The sequence below is a fragment of the Strix uralensis genome, chromosome 21 (assembly GCF_047716275.1).
Source record: "Strix uralensis isolate ZFMK-TIS-50842 chromosome 21, bStrUra1, whole genome shotgun sequence".
In the NCBI taxonomy this organism is placed as follows: domain Eukaryota; kingdom Metazoa; phylum Chordata; class Aves; order Strigiformes; family Strigidae; genus Strix; species Strix uralensis.
The window spans coordinates 937681-953657 of NC_133992.1; the positions used below are offsets into that span (position 1 = coordinate 937681).

General features: G+C 57.9%; 1 protein-coding gene across 8 annotated transcripts in view; it reads right to left on the reverse strand.

Annotated features, from left to right (window-relative positions):
* The window catches only part of EXD3 (exonuclease 3'-5' domain containing 3), a 301498-nt gene that overhangs the window by 19240 nt on the left and 266281 nt on the right, over nucleotides 1–15977 (reverse strand). For 6 of the 8 annotated variants that reach the window (XM_074891170.1, XM_074891171.1, XM_074891165.1 and 3 more), the window contains one exon: nucleotides 14090–15011. The exons of the other annotated variants lie outside the window; for them this stretch is intronic. In XM_074891170.1, coding sequence (XP_074747271.1) covers nucleotides 14574–15011 — 438 coding nt within the window. In that variant the 3' untranslated portion in view covers nucleotides 14090–14573. Of the gene's footprint in view, nucleotides 1–14089; nucleotides 15012–15977 lie in introns of those variants that run through there. 8 annotated transcript variants of the gene reach the window in all.

Below are 15977 nucleotides of genomic sequence, written 5' to 3' on the forward strand. Positions count from 1 at the left end.
GCTCATGTTTCAGCTTCTATTTTTATCTGGGAACCCAAGCCTGCCCGCTGTGCGATGCAGAGGCCCCCGGGGGACATGCTGCCTTCCCCAGCTGGAGCCAGATACCATCTGCGCGGTACCTGCCTTTCCCTGTCGTCGTGCCAGACCTCCTGGGAGAGGGCAGCATCTTCTGAGGCACCGGGACATCCTGCCTGCACCTCTGTCTGGTCCATGGCATGGTGTGGCAAGAGGGAAGGAGCTGAGGAGCAGAGCCACGTCCTCTGGGCACCGCTCTCTGCAGGCCAGGCTCCCCTCTCCTCCAGCTGCACTGAGGTTGGGGTGTCATCACAACTAACCCCCCACAGACACAGAGCAGCCCTCTCGCACCCCCCAGGGCAGCGGCCAGATGTCCCTTCTCAAACCTGGCCTTAAATCCGTGCCATGGGGTAGGGTGCTCAGCACCTGGGGGTAACCCCTGCAGTCCCACCCTGCAGCTCACAGCCCAGCCGGTGCTCTGGGGGAGCCGTGCCTGACTGTAGGGCTGCACCAGACCCATCGCTTTTTATTTCCTAAAGCAAAAAAATTGATTTAGTGGACATAGCTGCAGAAAAATGGAAACTTGAGCAGCTCGAGCCTGAGAAGCTTGTGTAGCCTCCAGGTTGTCCAGGGCAGAGGCTGCCTTTACCAACCCAAGAGCAGGCTCCCCAGCACGGGAACATGCCCCTCATCCTGGGCAATCACAGCGAGCATCGGGGCAAAGCTGGGAGGAGGCAAGACCCCCCCATCCTGCCCGGCAGCGCCTGCTGCTTTCATTGGGGCGAGAATAGAAGCTGCAGCAGAAAACGGGAATATAAAAAAAAAAAAAAAAAAAAAAAAGCGTGAGAAAGGAAATCTGAGCAAGGCCTGGAGCAATCTAACCAATCCAGCGGAAACAATAGCCCAGGAAGAAAAACCAGTTCCTACACATAAGGTAGAATAGGCTGGGAACGGGCTGGAGGAGGGGCAGGGGAGGCTCAGCCCAGCGCTCCCAGCCTGCACAACAAGCTGGGCTTTATGAGACTGCGGCTGCCCGGGGCGCGGTGCCCCCTTTCCCAGGGCTCCGGGCAGCCGGGGAGGATGCCTGCCCACCCTGCCCACCCTGCCCACCCTGCTGCCTGCACCGCTGCCCGCTGCGGCCGGGGCCGGGGCCTGGGCTGCCTCCGACATAGCGGGTTTGGGGGGAAACCCCCTAATCCTGGGCGTGCGTCCCGCAGCCCCGCTGGGCTGTCACCTACCCCGCAGGGATGGACGGAGCAAGGCACAGCAGCTCTCCTCCAGTCTGGATTTGGCAGGGCTCAGCCCCAGGCTGGGCTCAGCACCCTGGTTTAACTCAGCTGGGCTCAGCACCCAAGCTGGGCTCAGCAGCTCGGCTGAGATTAGATCCGAGGATGGGATTAGACCCCAGGCTGGGATTAGCCCCCATCCTGAGATTAGCCCCCAGGCTGCGCTCACCCCCAGACAGAGCTCAGTCCCATGCTGGGCTCACTGCCAGGCTGGGTTTACCCCCAGGCTGAGCTCACCCCCAGTGGGGCTCACCCCGATGCTTGGCTCAACCCCCAGTGGGGCTCACGGCCAGGCTGGGCTTATCCCCAGGTGGGGTTTATCCCCAAGAGGGCCTCACTTTAGGGCAGGAGCTCACTGCCAGGCTGGGGTCACCCTCAGGCTGGGCTCAAAGGGCAGCAGAGCCAGGCTGTGCTGCCAGCCCAGCTCCCTGGGGCTGGGCAGGTGCCCGCCAGGGAAGCAGCGTGGCTGCCAGCTCAAGGAAGGGAACACGGTATTTTACAGAGGTAACAAACTGCTCACAGCACCCGCCCATGGGCCAGCACGGGTCTGCCCGGCCACCCCACCGCAAACGTGGGGCGTTGGGGAAACATCCATGGACGCACCTTCTCACCTCCCCAGATCCCACCCGCAGGACGCCCGTCTGTCCCTCCCAGGCAGCACACCCCGGCAGGCAAACCCTTGGGCTGTGGGATGAATTGGTTGAAGTAGGGAAAGCCCGAGTCGATAAACCAGCTCCAGCATGGTCCAGTGGCTGGTCCCCTACACTGCAGACAGCCATGGGTGCTGGATTCGGCCCCTCGGCTGTGTGGTGGCAGTTGGGACTTGCCGGGGAAATTGTGTTGCCTGCAGCTGGGAGGGCTGGATACTTTCATTTTGAAGCAGAAGCTTAAACTCTGCTAAAATCAAAACCACCGTCACGCTCCTCGCTGTGAACTGTGGGGACTTTCCTGCACCTGAGGATTTCAATTCCCTCCAGCCCTGGTACCGCAGACTGCCCCCAGACCTGCTTGCCGTGCTCTCCCCACCCCGGGGACAAGCCTCAGCCTTCCAGTGGGCTGAGCTGGATCTGTCCTCCCAGCCCCGTGCCATGGAACGCAGCTCGGGGGAGCAGGCAGGGCTCCCCGCCAGCCTGAGCTCTGCCTGCCACAAGCCAAACAGTTCTCAGCACCCTTCAAATACCTCCCTGCCTACCCTGGCGGGGCAGCCTGGCGAGGAGGCAGCACTCCCTGCCTGCACCAGGACTTGGCCTCTCGCAGCGTGTGCAGGAGGAGCCAAAGAGAGGGAGGGCAAGGCTGTTCCCAGCACATTTTTCTGCTTTGACACACTTGCGAGCCCTCGGAGCACTGCAGCTGGGCTCCCAGCACCCCACGTCGGCTCTCCAGCCTGTGCCCCTCCACCGGCGGCACACGGGGCCCCGGATTCCCCAAATACCTGTCAGGGAGCAGCACAGGACGCCTGCGCAGGGCAGGCAGAGGTTTTTGGGCTCAGGTCACAGGCAGAGGCGTCTGGCTGGTCCCGACGCGTGAAGCAGTAAAAGCTGCCCTGGGGTCCCACACATGCCGATTTCGGCACTTAACGAGGTCTGGCAACCGGTTCAGGCTCCCGGCGCTGCCAGACGTGAGCCTGTAAATATCAGCTGCGGTGCAACAGCCCCGGACATGCGTGAGACGAGCCCTGGACCCCCGACATCCAAAGCCAGCCTTTAGAAAAGAGAGAAAAGCTCCTAAGGCAGAGATACCACATTCACAATACCACGGGGCCCCTCGGGCAGCTCGCCAGCAGCCTGACGAGGGACGCACTTTGCATCTCAGTTTGTGTGTTACTGGCCACCAAGCCCAGGAGGAACCCAACCAGGCCTGGTGCTTGCGTGGCCCATCGCTGTCCACGGGTGCACAACCCACGTGGCGGCAGAGCGGGGGCTCCCTCCCTGAGGTGGCCCCTTCCCTACCAGGGCAGGATCGTGGATGGCAGGACCCTGTGCCCAGCTGAACTGATGGGGTCAGCTCCTCCTCCTCACTCTGAGATGAAGATGCTGAAAGGGCAGCGGCATCCTCGGCAGCGCGCGAAGGAAGCTCCCGGAGGACCTAGGAGGCTCCAGGCATTTGCTGGCTCAGCACCACTCCGCTTCGCTCCTGCCCGTGCTTTGGTGGGTCCCCTGCAGAGAGGCTGCTCCTCTCGCCTGGGCAGCACCAACCCCATGACAGAGACTTTGTCTTCTACTCCCTATTCTCCCCACTCCTACCATGTCCAACCTGGTCACCCCATTCCCACCACCTCCACACCAGTCACCTCCAGCCTGCTCACCCCCTTCCCACCACCATCTGGTCTCATCACCTCCACACCATCCACCTCCAGCCTGGTCACCCCACTCTGACCAGCCCCATGCCCATCAGCCCCACTCCCATCACCTCCAATCTGCTCACCCCACTCCCATCACCCCCACACCAATCACCCCCACTCCAACCACTTCCACATACATTCAACACCAAGCTCATCCCTGTCTTCCCATTTCCCTCGTGCTCTGCCTTTCCGCCTTAGGAGGCATTTCTAGCTAGATGCTCTCCAGTTCATTCACTTCTCACTCACGTATTCTCTCCAGGCTCTCTTGCCCTGCCAATGCCCACCCTGCATCCCAGTGCCAAGATCATTTCCTTACATAACCCTTCTTAGAGCTCGTCACCAGCCACCCCACAGAGAAGTCACTTCTCCTTTCAGCCCCCTTACAAGTCCCATTGTCACTCCTAACAGCCTTCTCCTCCTGGATTTAGCAAAACTCATTCAGTCCTTTTGATTCATTCTCTTTTCCCCCAACCAAAGGGTTTACAACATTTTTTTTTTTGACTTCTGGGGAGCAGTTGAGCAGGGAGCAGCCTTCCAGCAGCCCCACAAGAGCAAACCTAAACCTGTGCCCTGTGCTTCTGCTCAGCCCTACATCAAAAAGCTACGCTGAGCAGACAGCCTGTGAGCAAACCCATTTCCGTCACACCCAGTGGCAGTGATGAGAAAAGGAGCAAAGCTCTGGCAGCATCTCAGTGGAGACCCCCCAGCCCAGGGCTCCCCAATCCCACGCACCAGACAGACCAGCTCCAGTCTCGAGCTGCAGCCCTGTGGGGCTCGTGCAGCGACAAACACACCCCCAGGCAGATGAAAAATGGCTGAAAGAAGATTTGACATTTTGCAGAACAGAAGGGGAAGGAGCGATGCTGGGTATGGCGGGGAAATAACCTCCTGCAGGGTTCCTGCTGACAGTGGAGGTTTCCATCCTGCACCTCAGCTCTGTGTGACGTTTGACAGGTCATACCCTGGACGTGTTTGGTACAAGATTGTGCACCCAGGACCCCGAGCCCATTGAGATGGTGATGCTGTTCCTAGCAGGATGCTGTCGTGCTGCTTCTGCTGGGGGTCCCTGCAGCCTCCAGCCTCCCCAGTGGGGCTGACTGCACTGCTGGCACTGGAGGATGGCACGTGGCTCCCCAGCTGGGCCTTCGCCACTCAGAGGGGAGATGGTATCCCCAAAACAGGGGACACAGATTTATCCTGACCTCTTTGGGCAAGCTAGGGCCTGGTGAGAGCCTCAGGGACTGGCACCACCTTGGGGTGGCTCCTGTGAGCGTGGGACTGCTCCAAAAACCGTTACCCCCTGGGCACAAAGGAGGTAGGGAAGGAGCTGGGCGTGAAGGCCAGTTGCTACCCTGACAGGGTACAAAAGGGCTGCACAGTCCTTGCTTGGCCAAGGAGGGCTCTAGGAATGAGCTGTGACTCGGCACATGCTGCAGGGCTGGCAGGGAGCATGCAGCCCTCGCACCCAGAGTCCCCCCTGGGCCTCTCCCCCCGGGAGTTTAACCCCCGAACCCAGTCTGTCCCCTCCTGGGCATGCTGGCTGTCACCAGACGGGCAGGGGGACTGCTGCATGTGAGGCAACACGTGTCACAACATGGCCAGACACTGGGTCACCACCCAACACCTCTGGGGGTGTCAGGAGGGCTCCCATGGGGCAGCCAGCAGCCCTGGGGCAGCGGGCAGTGGGCAGGGCTGCAGGCAGCATGCAGGCAGCCGGTGAGAAGGAAGTGTTCAAGGCCAGGTTGGCAGGTGTCCCTGCCCATGGCAGGGGGGTTGGAAATAGATGATCTTTAAGGTCCCTTCCAGCCCAAACCATTCTATGATTCTGTGAAAAGGAGGAGAGCTCAGAGGGCATGGGCAACCCCTGCCTGCAGGTCCCCGTGGTGCAGCAGGTTTGTTTGCACAGCAACTCAGTGCAGGTGTGCCAGGAGCTGGCAGCTGCCTCGGTGTGCCACAGCCTGGCCCAGTGGATGTGGCTTCTCGCTCTCATATAGCCACTGCGCCAGCAGCAGCCACCCTCCCCGGGGGGCTCCCACCCTCCCAGGGTGCTCCCACCCTCCCTGGGGTGCTCGCTGGAGCTGGGGCTCCCGTGGCAGCTCTGTGTTCAGGCTCCAGCCTCCAAGCTGGGATGCTCTCGGGCTGGATGCTGCCCCTCCTATGGGGCTGAGCACTTTGCACACCCACTGAGCTTATCCTCACATCTCAGCACCTGGTGGCAGCGGCCTGTTGTGGGCAGCCAGCAGGACCCTGCCTGCATGCCCATGGTACCCAGCACCATGGAGGGTGGAGCTGCTTGGTGGAAAAGGAAACCGTGACCCCATCTTGAGCAGAGTCTGCCATGGCCCAGGGCCAGGGTGCTGCTGGGGGGGATCTTCAGGGGCAGAGCAGAGTGAGGGGACCTTGTTTCCCCTTTGTTTTGCTTGGCCACCATGCCCAGGCGGGACAGGAGGGACACTGTGCACTCCACCCTGGTGCCGGGGATGCTCCTTGCGGGCTCTGCGGTGCTGGGGTGTGGAGACGGAGCAAATATTTGCCTTTGCAAATGCAGTTGTTGCCATTACTGTAACGATGAAGTCAGAACACGCTCTCCATCGCATGTAAATCTCTGGGGGCTCAGGTGGATTCACCTCTCCAAAGGTTGCCTTACTTCCCAGGTGCCACTGTCACTGTGCTGTCCCCTGGGTCTCTCCCGGTGATGTTTCACTTCCACTCACTGGCAAGAAGAAACACGCAGCAGCTCCTCTCCTCACTCCTGCTCAGAGGACCCACCTCCAGCACTGATCACCCTGACCCTGTCCTGGCCAGCAGCCCTGTGACTCCCAAAGCCCCTCCAAGAGAAGACACCAGCCCTTTTGAACCTCTAGGTTCAGCCTCCAGGATGCTGGGGAGATGGTTGCGGAGAGCCCATCAGCAAACACCTGCCAGCATGGAAGGGCTGCAGCTCATGAGGGCCAGATCATGCAAGTGGTGCTGAAATGCACCCCAGGGTGGTGGGTGCTCTTGTAGGTTCATTCCACATCATGGGCAGCTCCACCCCATGTGGGTCCCTAGCCTGGGGCTGGGCCATCAGCAGTGGGAAAAACACAGAAGCTATGTCTCAGGCCCAGCTGTTCCTCACTGTGGCATCAGGGCTGCTCTCTGACAGCCCTGCAGACCCTCAGGCTTTCTTTCCTTGGCCTCAGCCCAGAGAGAGCTCAGCACTGCTCAGGTGCCCACCTCTTCATGAGGCAGCAGCCACCCAGATGTTCCAGATTTGGAGGGCTACCACATCACCAGAGGCCCCAAGTCAGGAGTTGATCTACCCGTGAGCCATCCGCCATTCCTAACAGCCTCTGCTGATGCAGGTGCCCAGCCTCCCCAGGCTTTGCTCTTCTCACAGCTCAAGATCTAACCTGAATCCTCCCTGCTGTGAGTTGAGACTTGTCCTCATCGTCACGGAGAGTATAAAAATCCCATACTCTCACCTGTGTTAGCTCAAACACAGGTCAAGGCTGTTGGACATAAAGTTGTTCTTGGTGCAGATCCTGCTCATCTCACAGGGCCACCAGGGCTGGGGAAGCTTCCTGACAGATGGAGCAGCAATGGAGGGGACCATGGTGCTGCTGGTCGTACGGCTCCACCAGGACGTCACCATGGAAACGGCATATTCTACCAGTGAATTTGGTGATAGTCAGTCCCTCTGCACAATCATCTCAGGCAGTCTGGGATGGTCCCTGCTGCAGTTCATCCCTGTCACCGCGCTTGGAGGAGGAGCAGGAGGTCCTCACAGCTCCTCCATGGCATCATCACAGCAAAGGCGTCAGCCTCTGCCCGCGCTGCCTGCACGTCCGGAGCAGGACGAAGGGAGATACAGGCAATAGGGAGCAACTTTAACACCCAAGACCACATTCCAATCCATCCTGCCAGCATCCTTCTCTCTAGACAACCCCTGTCAGGGACCTCTGGGACCGAAGCTGGACAGATACAGCAGTAGGACACACTGTGAGCAAAGGTGCACAGGCCATGTGCTGCTGCAGGGGCCCCAAACTTACTGAGAAACCTTTGGTAGATCAAGAGTGCAAAAAGCAGGGATTTTGGTGAGGACCAGGCTGGTGCCAAGCACCTTTGGAAGGCTCTCACCATCTGATGCAATGGTTGGTTTGAGTGGTGCAGCTCACCCCATGGGGGAGCAGAGCGTGAAGCTGCATGGCTGGGCTCTGCCAGCATTTCCAGCACAGAGAAGCACCATCTCCTTTGAGAACAACCATGTGCATCTCATCTCGAGGGAAAACACCAGCTCTTGCAGGGCTTCTCCAAAAGGATCTCCCAAAAACAGTCTCAGAAAGAAGCTGTGCAAGCTGCTAACTGGGATCTACAAGAGGAAAGCCCCCAGGAGCAGACCAGGGGAAGATCTGCTGCTGCTGGAGCAACGAGAAACCCCGGGAGACCTTGTGCACCTATTCCTGCATTCCCAGCCCGACACCTCCCAGACATGTTAACATGACCCCAGCATATTGGTGACATGTGAGGTCACAGGCGTGTTCCAGGGGGGCCCCAACATCTCCATGTCTTCTCTGCAGCATGGGACCCCGGGAGCTATCTAGAGCATTGCATGTTTGTGTCACACCAAAAAAAAGGTAAAAACGGGTAATGATATACACATAAACGTGTGGCATTTTTTTAGGCTTTTGCTGGACCCAAGGGATTTGTTCTCTACTGTTTCAGTGGCCAACTGGAGGAAAGAAAGCTGGGACAGCTGGTAAGAGGAGCAATCCAACCCCACTAAACCTGGGTTTGCTCTTTTACTGATGAACAGCACATCATCAGGCAAGTGGTGGCAAAACTTTAATTTCACCCTGCAGAAAAAAACACCTGCAAGTGGAAAATGCTGATGGGCTATTTGTGGAAGTGAAGTCGGGTGAGGAAGGTGTGTGCTCCATTCCTCACATTCCTCCCCAACTCCCTCAGGACGGCAGCCGTGCTCCCCAGGGTCCACCTGGGTGCCCAGGGGGTGATGGAGAGGGCTGAGGATCCTGTCCTGCATCTTTCCTTCCCAGTGTGGGGGCAGAGGGATGGGACCAAGGTCTGAATTCCGCTGGGGTCTGAGAAATGAAATCTTTGATCTATGTGGGCAGCATTTTCAGAAACACTTGGGTGAGGGAGGGTCCCTCACAGGCAAATGTTGTGTCCCCATTTGCCATCCTGCTGAACCCCAGCATCCTGCCACTTGCACGGCCGTCACATTGCGTCCTTATGGCCACACACAGGAGCCTTCTTCAGAGCGGGGCGCCTTGGGCTCATCTGAACATCCAAGTGCAGCTGGTGGGATATCCTCTCCTCTGGACACCCCACACTGTTCCCTCTCCTGCCACACCAATCCGAAAACCAGAGGAAAAGCCAGTGCGTTGCTGTGCACTCCCATTCCTGTACTGTCCTGGCTGCCGGGCGCAGAGCAGCGCCGGCTCCCTCCCGGGCACATGCGTGAGGGCACCGTGCCAACAGCTAATGGGAAAGTTCAGGGTCGGGGCGAGCCGCGGGGAGAGGCACATAAAGAGCTCATTGTGCAGCAGGTCTCCCTCGGCTGTGCTCATACAGGGCTCGCAGTTCAACAACAAAACGCAGCCCAGAAATATGACAAGACACCTTTTTCCCAGGCTGCTGTTAAACTCTAATTAAACATTTCAGCACACTCGAGCGAGGGAATGTCTGCTTCTCAGACCCAGGCTATCTCAGCTGGAAAACATCTCCTTCGGTGCAAACAGGCTTGTGCAGGTTGACCCAGAAAGATGCCCCTTGGGCCCAAGGATGGTGCAAACCCACGTACCAGGGTGGGAAACCAGCTCCCATCCGCCCACCTTCAGGCCAGCAAGGGGTCCACTCACTGCCCTCCTGTCCGGAGGATGGGTCTGGGCTGGAGCAGCCTGAGAAGGGGCCGTGCAGCCAGGCACACCGTGGGCAATGCCACCTCTGGCAGTCGCTGGCAATTCTCCCTGCTCCCCACCATGGGCCCTGGGAGTCCCTGTGCCTACCAGGGCAGCAGCCGCGGGAGCATGGCCTGGGCAAGCAAGAGGCAGCATCTGCACCCACATCAAGCTGGTACAAAAGAGAGCCAGGCAATAGCTGCTCCATGATAGCCCCAAATCCAGCCTTTATGACACAGAAATTTCCCACTGATGAAGAGGGATCATGACTCTGCCTTGCCCATATGTGTCTGTGCAGCACCTTAGGCAAGGTCAGTACCTCTCCAACCCACTGTCCTACAAATATTTAACGTCATGCCTTACGGCAGCCCTATAGCACAGCCCACAAGCTCTGTCATCAGACCTGGTAGGTTTTTGGTCCTCAGAGCTCCTATTTCAGTAAAGCAAATTTTTCCCAAACTTAATCACTCTCATGGCCAGTCCCTGGGGCTGCTGGTTCCCTTCCCCAGGCCTGGACCACAGTTCGGCTCCCCCACTCCAGAGGTTTGGACATTTAAAAATAACCCAATGGATAAGCAAAATGTTGGATTCTCATTCTTCGTGTGCTTTGCGATGCCGAGCCATAGGCAATGACCATCATCACACCTTGTTGTGACATTTTGGTTGGTCTTAAGTAACTGCTTTCCCAACCTCCCCCATCCCACCTTCCTTAGCCTTTTCCACATTTGGGCAGGCAATATTCGGCTTGGGCCCCTTTCCTGTTCCCCCCAGGGAAGCAGAGATGCTCCCACACTTTCAATTGACCTGGAAATCTCCAAAGCTCAGCAGGCTGGGGGAGATGATCAGCCTGGGGATGCAGAGGTTCCTGCAGAAAGATCCTACCCAAAGCCCATCTCCTTCCAAAGTCCCACCCTTTGATCTCCTCTGGTTTTCTGGGGAGCAGAGGACAGCCTGTCCCCATGAGCAGCCCGGAGCCTGGCCCCAATCCCCTAAGAGGGGTTTGCCACTCGCTCAGCGCGCCTGTGGAACGGTGCACCACTGGGGAGGACAGGGAGGCATTGCCACTGGCTTCGTGTCACCGCAAACCGAGACGCGGGAACCAAAGCACACACCCTTCAAGTGATGCTGTCAGAAAACACAGTGAGGCTGGAATTGGCATCCTGGTATTTTAAGGAATGAAGGAGAAAGAAAAGAGCACAAAAGAACTGAGCAACGAAGCCAGGCGCTGTCGGGAGCAAGGATGGGTGTAAGTCAGCAGACAGGGGCAAGGCGGCTTGAAGACTCCCCTGCGGATCACCGGGATGCCCATGGCGATGGCGAGCTGGCAGAGCCTGGTGGGCGCCACAGGAGCCAGCCCTCCCCACATTATTGAACACAGACTTTGACCATTAGTTGCAGTAATTCCTCAGCATGGTGTTTCTAGCGGGCACAGACTATACCTCCCAAAAAACCCCACCGCTGATGCTCTGATCTCTGACCCAGGCTCGTGGAGGGGCCATGGTAGTGCCAAGGTGCTGGCACGGATGGAGCTCAGCTGCTGTTTTGCAGCATCCGTCATCCCACCTGAGCACGACCCAGCAGGAGCAGCAAACCAAGGACAGGCAGCTCCATCTTGCTGGGGACTTGCAAGCTGGTGGTTTCCCATGTGCAACCTCAGCGTAAGAAACAGGTCACCCAGGAAAGGGTTACTACAAAAATCTGCCATTTCTAAGATTGCTAAGTAGTGGGAAGGTGTCATGCCCTTAAAGGCTCCGAGTGGAGTGACAGCCCAGATGATGACACTTGTAATTTGGCATCCCGTGGGGACGGAATTTGGCAAAACTGGTCTCTCCTGATCTGAGGACATTCCAGCTCCCCACACAGGCAGTCTGAATTGAACTTCCTCAATAAATACAGCATCTGGGGGTTTAATCCAAGGCCCCCACAGTTAGAAAAGCAGCAGCATGTTCCTCGGGGACGCTCCTGTCCCAAACTGGCGAGGCTCTGTACCTCCAGCCACCACCGGCACTGCGGTTCCTGCTGCCAGGCAGGTGATCATCCCTGTGAAACCTCACCCTGGTGTCTGGGTTGTCCTCACTGGACACTCTTACCCCCAAGAAAAAGGCAACACCAACCTGTATCTGGTACCCGCCCTGGGATGGCATGTGGCTGTGAATGGCTGGCAGCCCCGGAGAGGGCCACAGCCACGCGTGGGGCTGTCTCCAGATCCCAAGTGCTCACAGGACTTGTCCCCCTCCTAAGCCACGGCAGCAGGATGGGGTGGGAGGCTGGATTTAGGAAGGAATCTTGATTTTTCTAGGAAAAGCAAGTTAGGGCAGCGGGGCCCTTACATCCTCCCTGCACAGCACCTGGGCTGTGCTGCACTGTCAGGGCTTTGTGGGACATGTCCACCCCAAAATCCTGGGTCACTGAGGGTTCCCCGGGTGGCACCATGAGCCCCAGTCCTGGCACAGACACAGTTGTGAGGCAGTGAGGGAGCTGACAGCCATGGGGACAGAGACTGAGAGCACCCATCCTCTGGGCAGCGCACACGCCAAGGGGGTTCACCCCCACACCCCGCACACCCGGCCCCAAGACCCCATCCCTGCCAGGCATCGTGACCCACAGCCTCCCCATGGTGCCCACAGCTGGGGAGCTGGTGATGGGGGGCCCGATCCTGATTTATTAGCCGACTGTTTCCCAGGCTCTCCCGCCGGCTGCCCCCACCACAAGGATGCGTGTGCCGATGGGATGGGATTGGGGCACGAGAGGGAAGTGGGGACAAAGGTGCTGCACCGTGATCCTCCTCCTCCTCCCTGCTCTTGGCAAGGCCCTGGGACTCTGGATGCAAAGGGAAAAGGTTCCCAGGGTGAAGGTGTTAAATACCCTTCTCCCGTGCTGCTGTCACCTCGCAGTCCCCGGGGTGTGAGAATCAGACTCTATTATCCCCTCATTAGGAACTAACATACTGTACTAACCTTTTCACATGAAAGCTACGGTCTGTTCGCCAACAAAAGCTGACGCTTGGTTCCCAGGAGTGGAAAAAAACCTAACCCCACAAGCACTTAGCGGGGGCTCTGGGGCCAGCCGTCCCCGCCGGCTCTGCGCAGACCCTGCCCAGCCCCGGTGGATGCTCCGGGGGGAGGAAGGGGCTCCGTGAGTGGGGGGCCAGCCAGGCAGGCAGCCCCAGTGGAGTGGAGCAGGGGAAGCCCCCCAAGGCAAGGGGACCTTCTTCCAGATTCTGAGATGGCTGCAGTCCCCCTTGCCTCTCTCCCCTGGGGAGGGATGGATGGGGCTGTGGGTAGGGGTGCGAGGGGGGGTTCCCTCCCCTGAGGTTTATGCTGCAGGGAGCCCTTCCTCATCACGACATGCTGCCATGGCTGCCCTCTAGACAGGGGTCCCTGGGCCAGCAGACCCTCCAGCCACTGCAGCCGCCGCAGCTCACCCCAGGCTCCCCCTAAGCAGCTTGCAGGCTCAGGCTGATTCTTCCCACACCACTGACCAAAGCATGTTGGGATTTGCGAGATCTGAAACTCCCACGCCTCTTCAGGCTACCCTGAAAGGTAGCAAGTGAGGCTGGGAAAGTGTCACCGGGCCATGGAAAAACCCCTCTGCACAACACCTGGGGCCCCAGGTCAGCATCTAGAGCAGCCTGATTTTAAGAGCACTGAGCACAGCAGGCAGTGGCCTCCCCAGGAAATAAGCAGCAGCTGGGATGGGATGTGCATCACCATAAACCACATCTCCCTGCCCCAGTCATTGGCAGACATCGCCCAAGAAGATGAACAGTTGGGTTTAAATCCTTCTTGCTCCAGTTTCTAATTAAATGAGACCTGTCTGGGGTGGCAATTTGAACTTCTGCCCATTGCAGCTGCTTGATGCTGAGATAAAGAAGGGGCTAGAGGAGAGATCCTGAAATGAAAAGTGTTTTCTCGGTTTCTTTACTTTAAGAATATCTGCTCTGCCCCATTTTCGGCTGGAGACCTTTGACAGCTCGGGGAAGTGGGCTTGAGAGATACCCAGGGCCCCAGCGGGTGCTGAATGTCTGAAGAGTCCCACACCTGGGGACACATCCCTGCCTTCCTGCCTGGCTGCGAGACCCCACAAATTCCAGATTCACTTGTTGCCTCGTAGCCTTGACAGGTCCATGCTTCTAACAAGGAAAGCAGGAGGAAGGAGGATGCATGATCAATTTTTTCCTTTCCCCCCTCCCCCTATTGCTTCCTTCCCCCTCTGCCTCCACCTGCAGTCAGCTGTGAAGGCAGCTCCTTCCCTGACTTCACAACCCACCTGTCCCTAAGGGCCAGGGGACTTTTCCAGGTCCTCCAACTAGCAGCTGGCCCATTCCCAGTGCTCTGGTGAGGGGCAGGTGACCCTCTGCTCCCCCAGCTCTGTCAGTAGGTCCTGTTGCAAAGAGGCAGGTGGTTTTTGCATTGCATGTACATGTTTATTAGATCCTGGCCCAAGCCCACTAAGCTGTTCTGCACAGGCCACTGGCGACAGCTTCCAGGGTTGTTTCGCTGCCGTAGGATGCTGTGAAGGTGTCATCGGTGCTCCACGCTGTTTTGCAAAGTAATTGAATTAAAACCAGTGAAACATTTCGGTGCTGTCTGGCTGCTACTTTCCGCAGTGCAGCTGGGTGCAGCGGCCCGGGGTGGCCTGAAGCACACGCGGCTGCTCTCCTGGGCTGCTCTTTTCAGAAGGTCACTTTTCTTCTCAGTTACTGCAGTCAGATTTGGGTCATCAGGTTTGATCTAAACATGTCAGAGGACTGGAATTCAGGGGGAAGCAGAAGCATGATAAACACGGGCTGTCTCCCAGTGCGTTTCTGGGTTGGTTTCAAAAAACTTCTGGTTCACTTTTGGTGTCCGGCAGGCAGGATGGGAAACCCATAGACAGGTTTAGTTTGTTGCCTGACAGGTGCCTCGGCACTCACGGCAGCGAAGGCAAAGCTTGCCCAGCGCGCCAGCACAGACTGTGGCAGCACCTCTGCACATGTGTCCATGTACTGGAGATGAGCACATGGGCGAGTTATAACCACTTGTCTGTAGTTCAGAAGTACCTTTGAGCCACAAATCGAGCCAAGGCCATGGGCATTAAGTTTTGTGCAAGGTGAGAACTGATTCTTACCCAGCAGTTGGGGCGGATGAGGCAGGAGGAGGGAGAGCTGGTGCAGAGGAGAGGTGCAGAGCTGAGTCGGGACCTTTGTCCCCCTGGCCATTGTCCTCGGGCTTCCCGGTGCCAACCAAATCCCACAGGTCCTGAAGAGGTTGGTGCTCTCCAGGGAGGGGCAGGCAGAGCACTGTCAAACTTGCTGCAGCTGTGAGAGAGGAGCAGCCAGGAGGGTTTGTCCAGTGCCGTCAGCCCAGCCCGGCTCCCCAGAGCTCCTCCCCAGCTCCACACGTCCAGCACACTCGGGTCCAGCGTGGGAGATGCGCAACGATGTCTGAGCAAGCACACTTGGCCCTGGGGTGGGCAGCAGCCCCAGACCTGCCGGGAGACCAGCCAGAAGACACAAACGGAGAGATGGGTTTAGAGGACGGGTCCAGATTTTCTGCTTCCCCTGCCCTGAGGTCTGCCTAAACCCAATCATTTCAAAGAGGTTCAGAACCAACCAAGCCACCCTAAGGCAATGAAAATTAACATAAAATGCAACATTTTAAGCTGAAACAAGTGATTCCCCCAGGATTCTTCAGTTCAGTCCAGGCAGTGATGAATCATTGCAGTCTGGGTTATGCAGACACCAAGCTGGAGACCCCTTTGGCTTCATCAGCAACCTCATCCAACACTCCTTGTGGGTCCCTGAAGCCTTGCTGGTCCCCACATGCCATGTCAGGGGGCTCAGTGCCCTTTTCCTCACTGTCCTTTGCTTGTGGCCATAGCCAGTTGGGGCCTCTGGCCACCGCCAGCCTGCCAAGAGGTCCTGCAGCCTGGCAGAGCTCTGGGATGCACAGAGCCAGGACTAGAGGATAAAACCCTCTGAGCTCTGCCTGAGCAGCCTGGGGCAAGCAGACTTGGTATTCACCCTGGGAGGGAGAGCTGGAGGGACAAGCTGGGTGGGAGCTTCTCCTGCTCAGCCCCATTCCACGGGTACCCGCAAGGTTGAGGCTCCTCAAAGCAACAGCCCAGGCCCTTGCACAGGCTTTTGTATACAAAAATGATACCTAGACATGAAAAATGGGCCTTCATCAGATACCTGGGTAGAGTCTCTGGGGGGAAGCAGCTTGCTAGGCTCAACCTCAAAATCCAAGGCAAGTTAAAGTCCAAACCTCCAAGTCCCAGGCTTTCTGGGAAAGGTGTGGGTGCCCATCTCTCTGAGCACTGCCCAGCTCTCACTGCTCTACATGAGCCATTGGGAACAAACCACAGCAGTGCAGATTACAGGGAGCTCTGAAGCAGAGCATCCCTGGCAGCCCAGGAGACACTCGCTCGGCCCATGGTGACTCTGACTGCCCC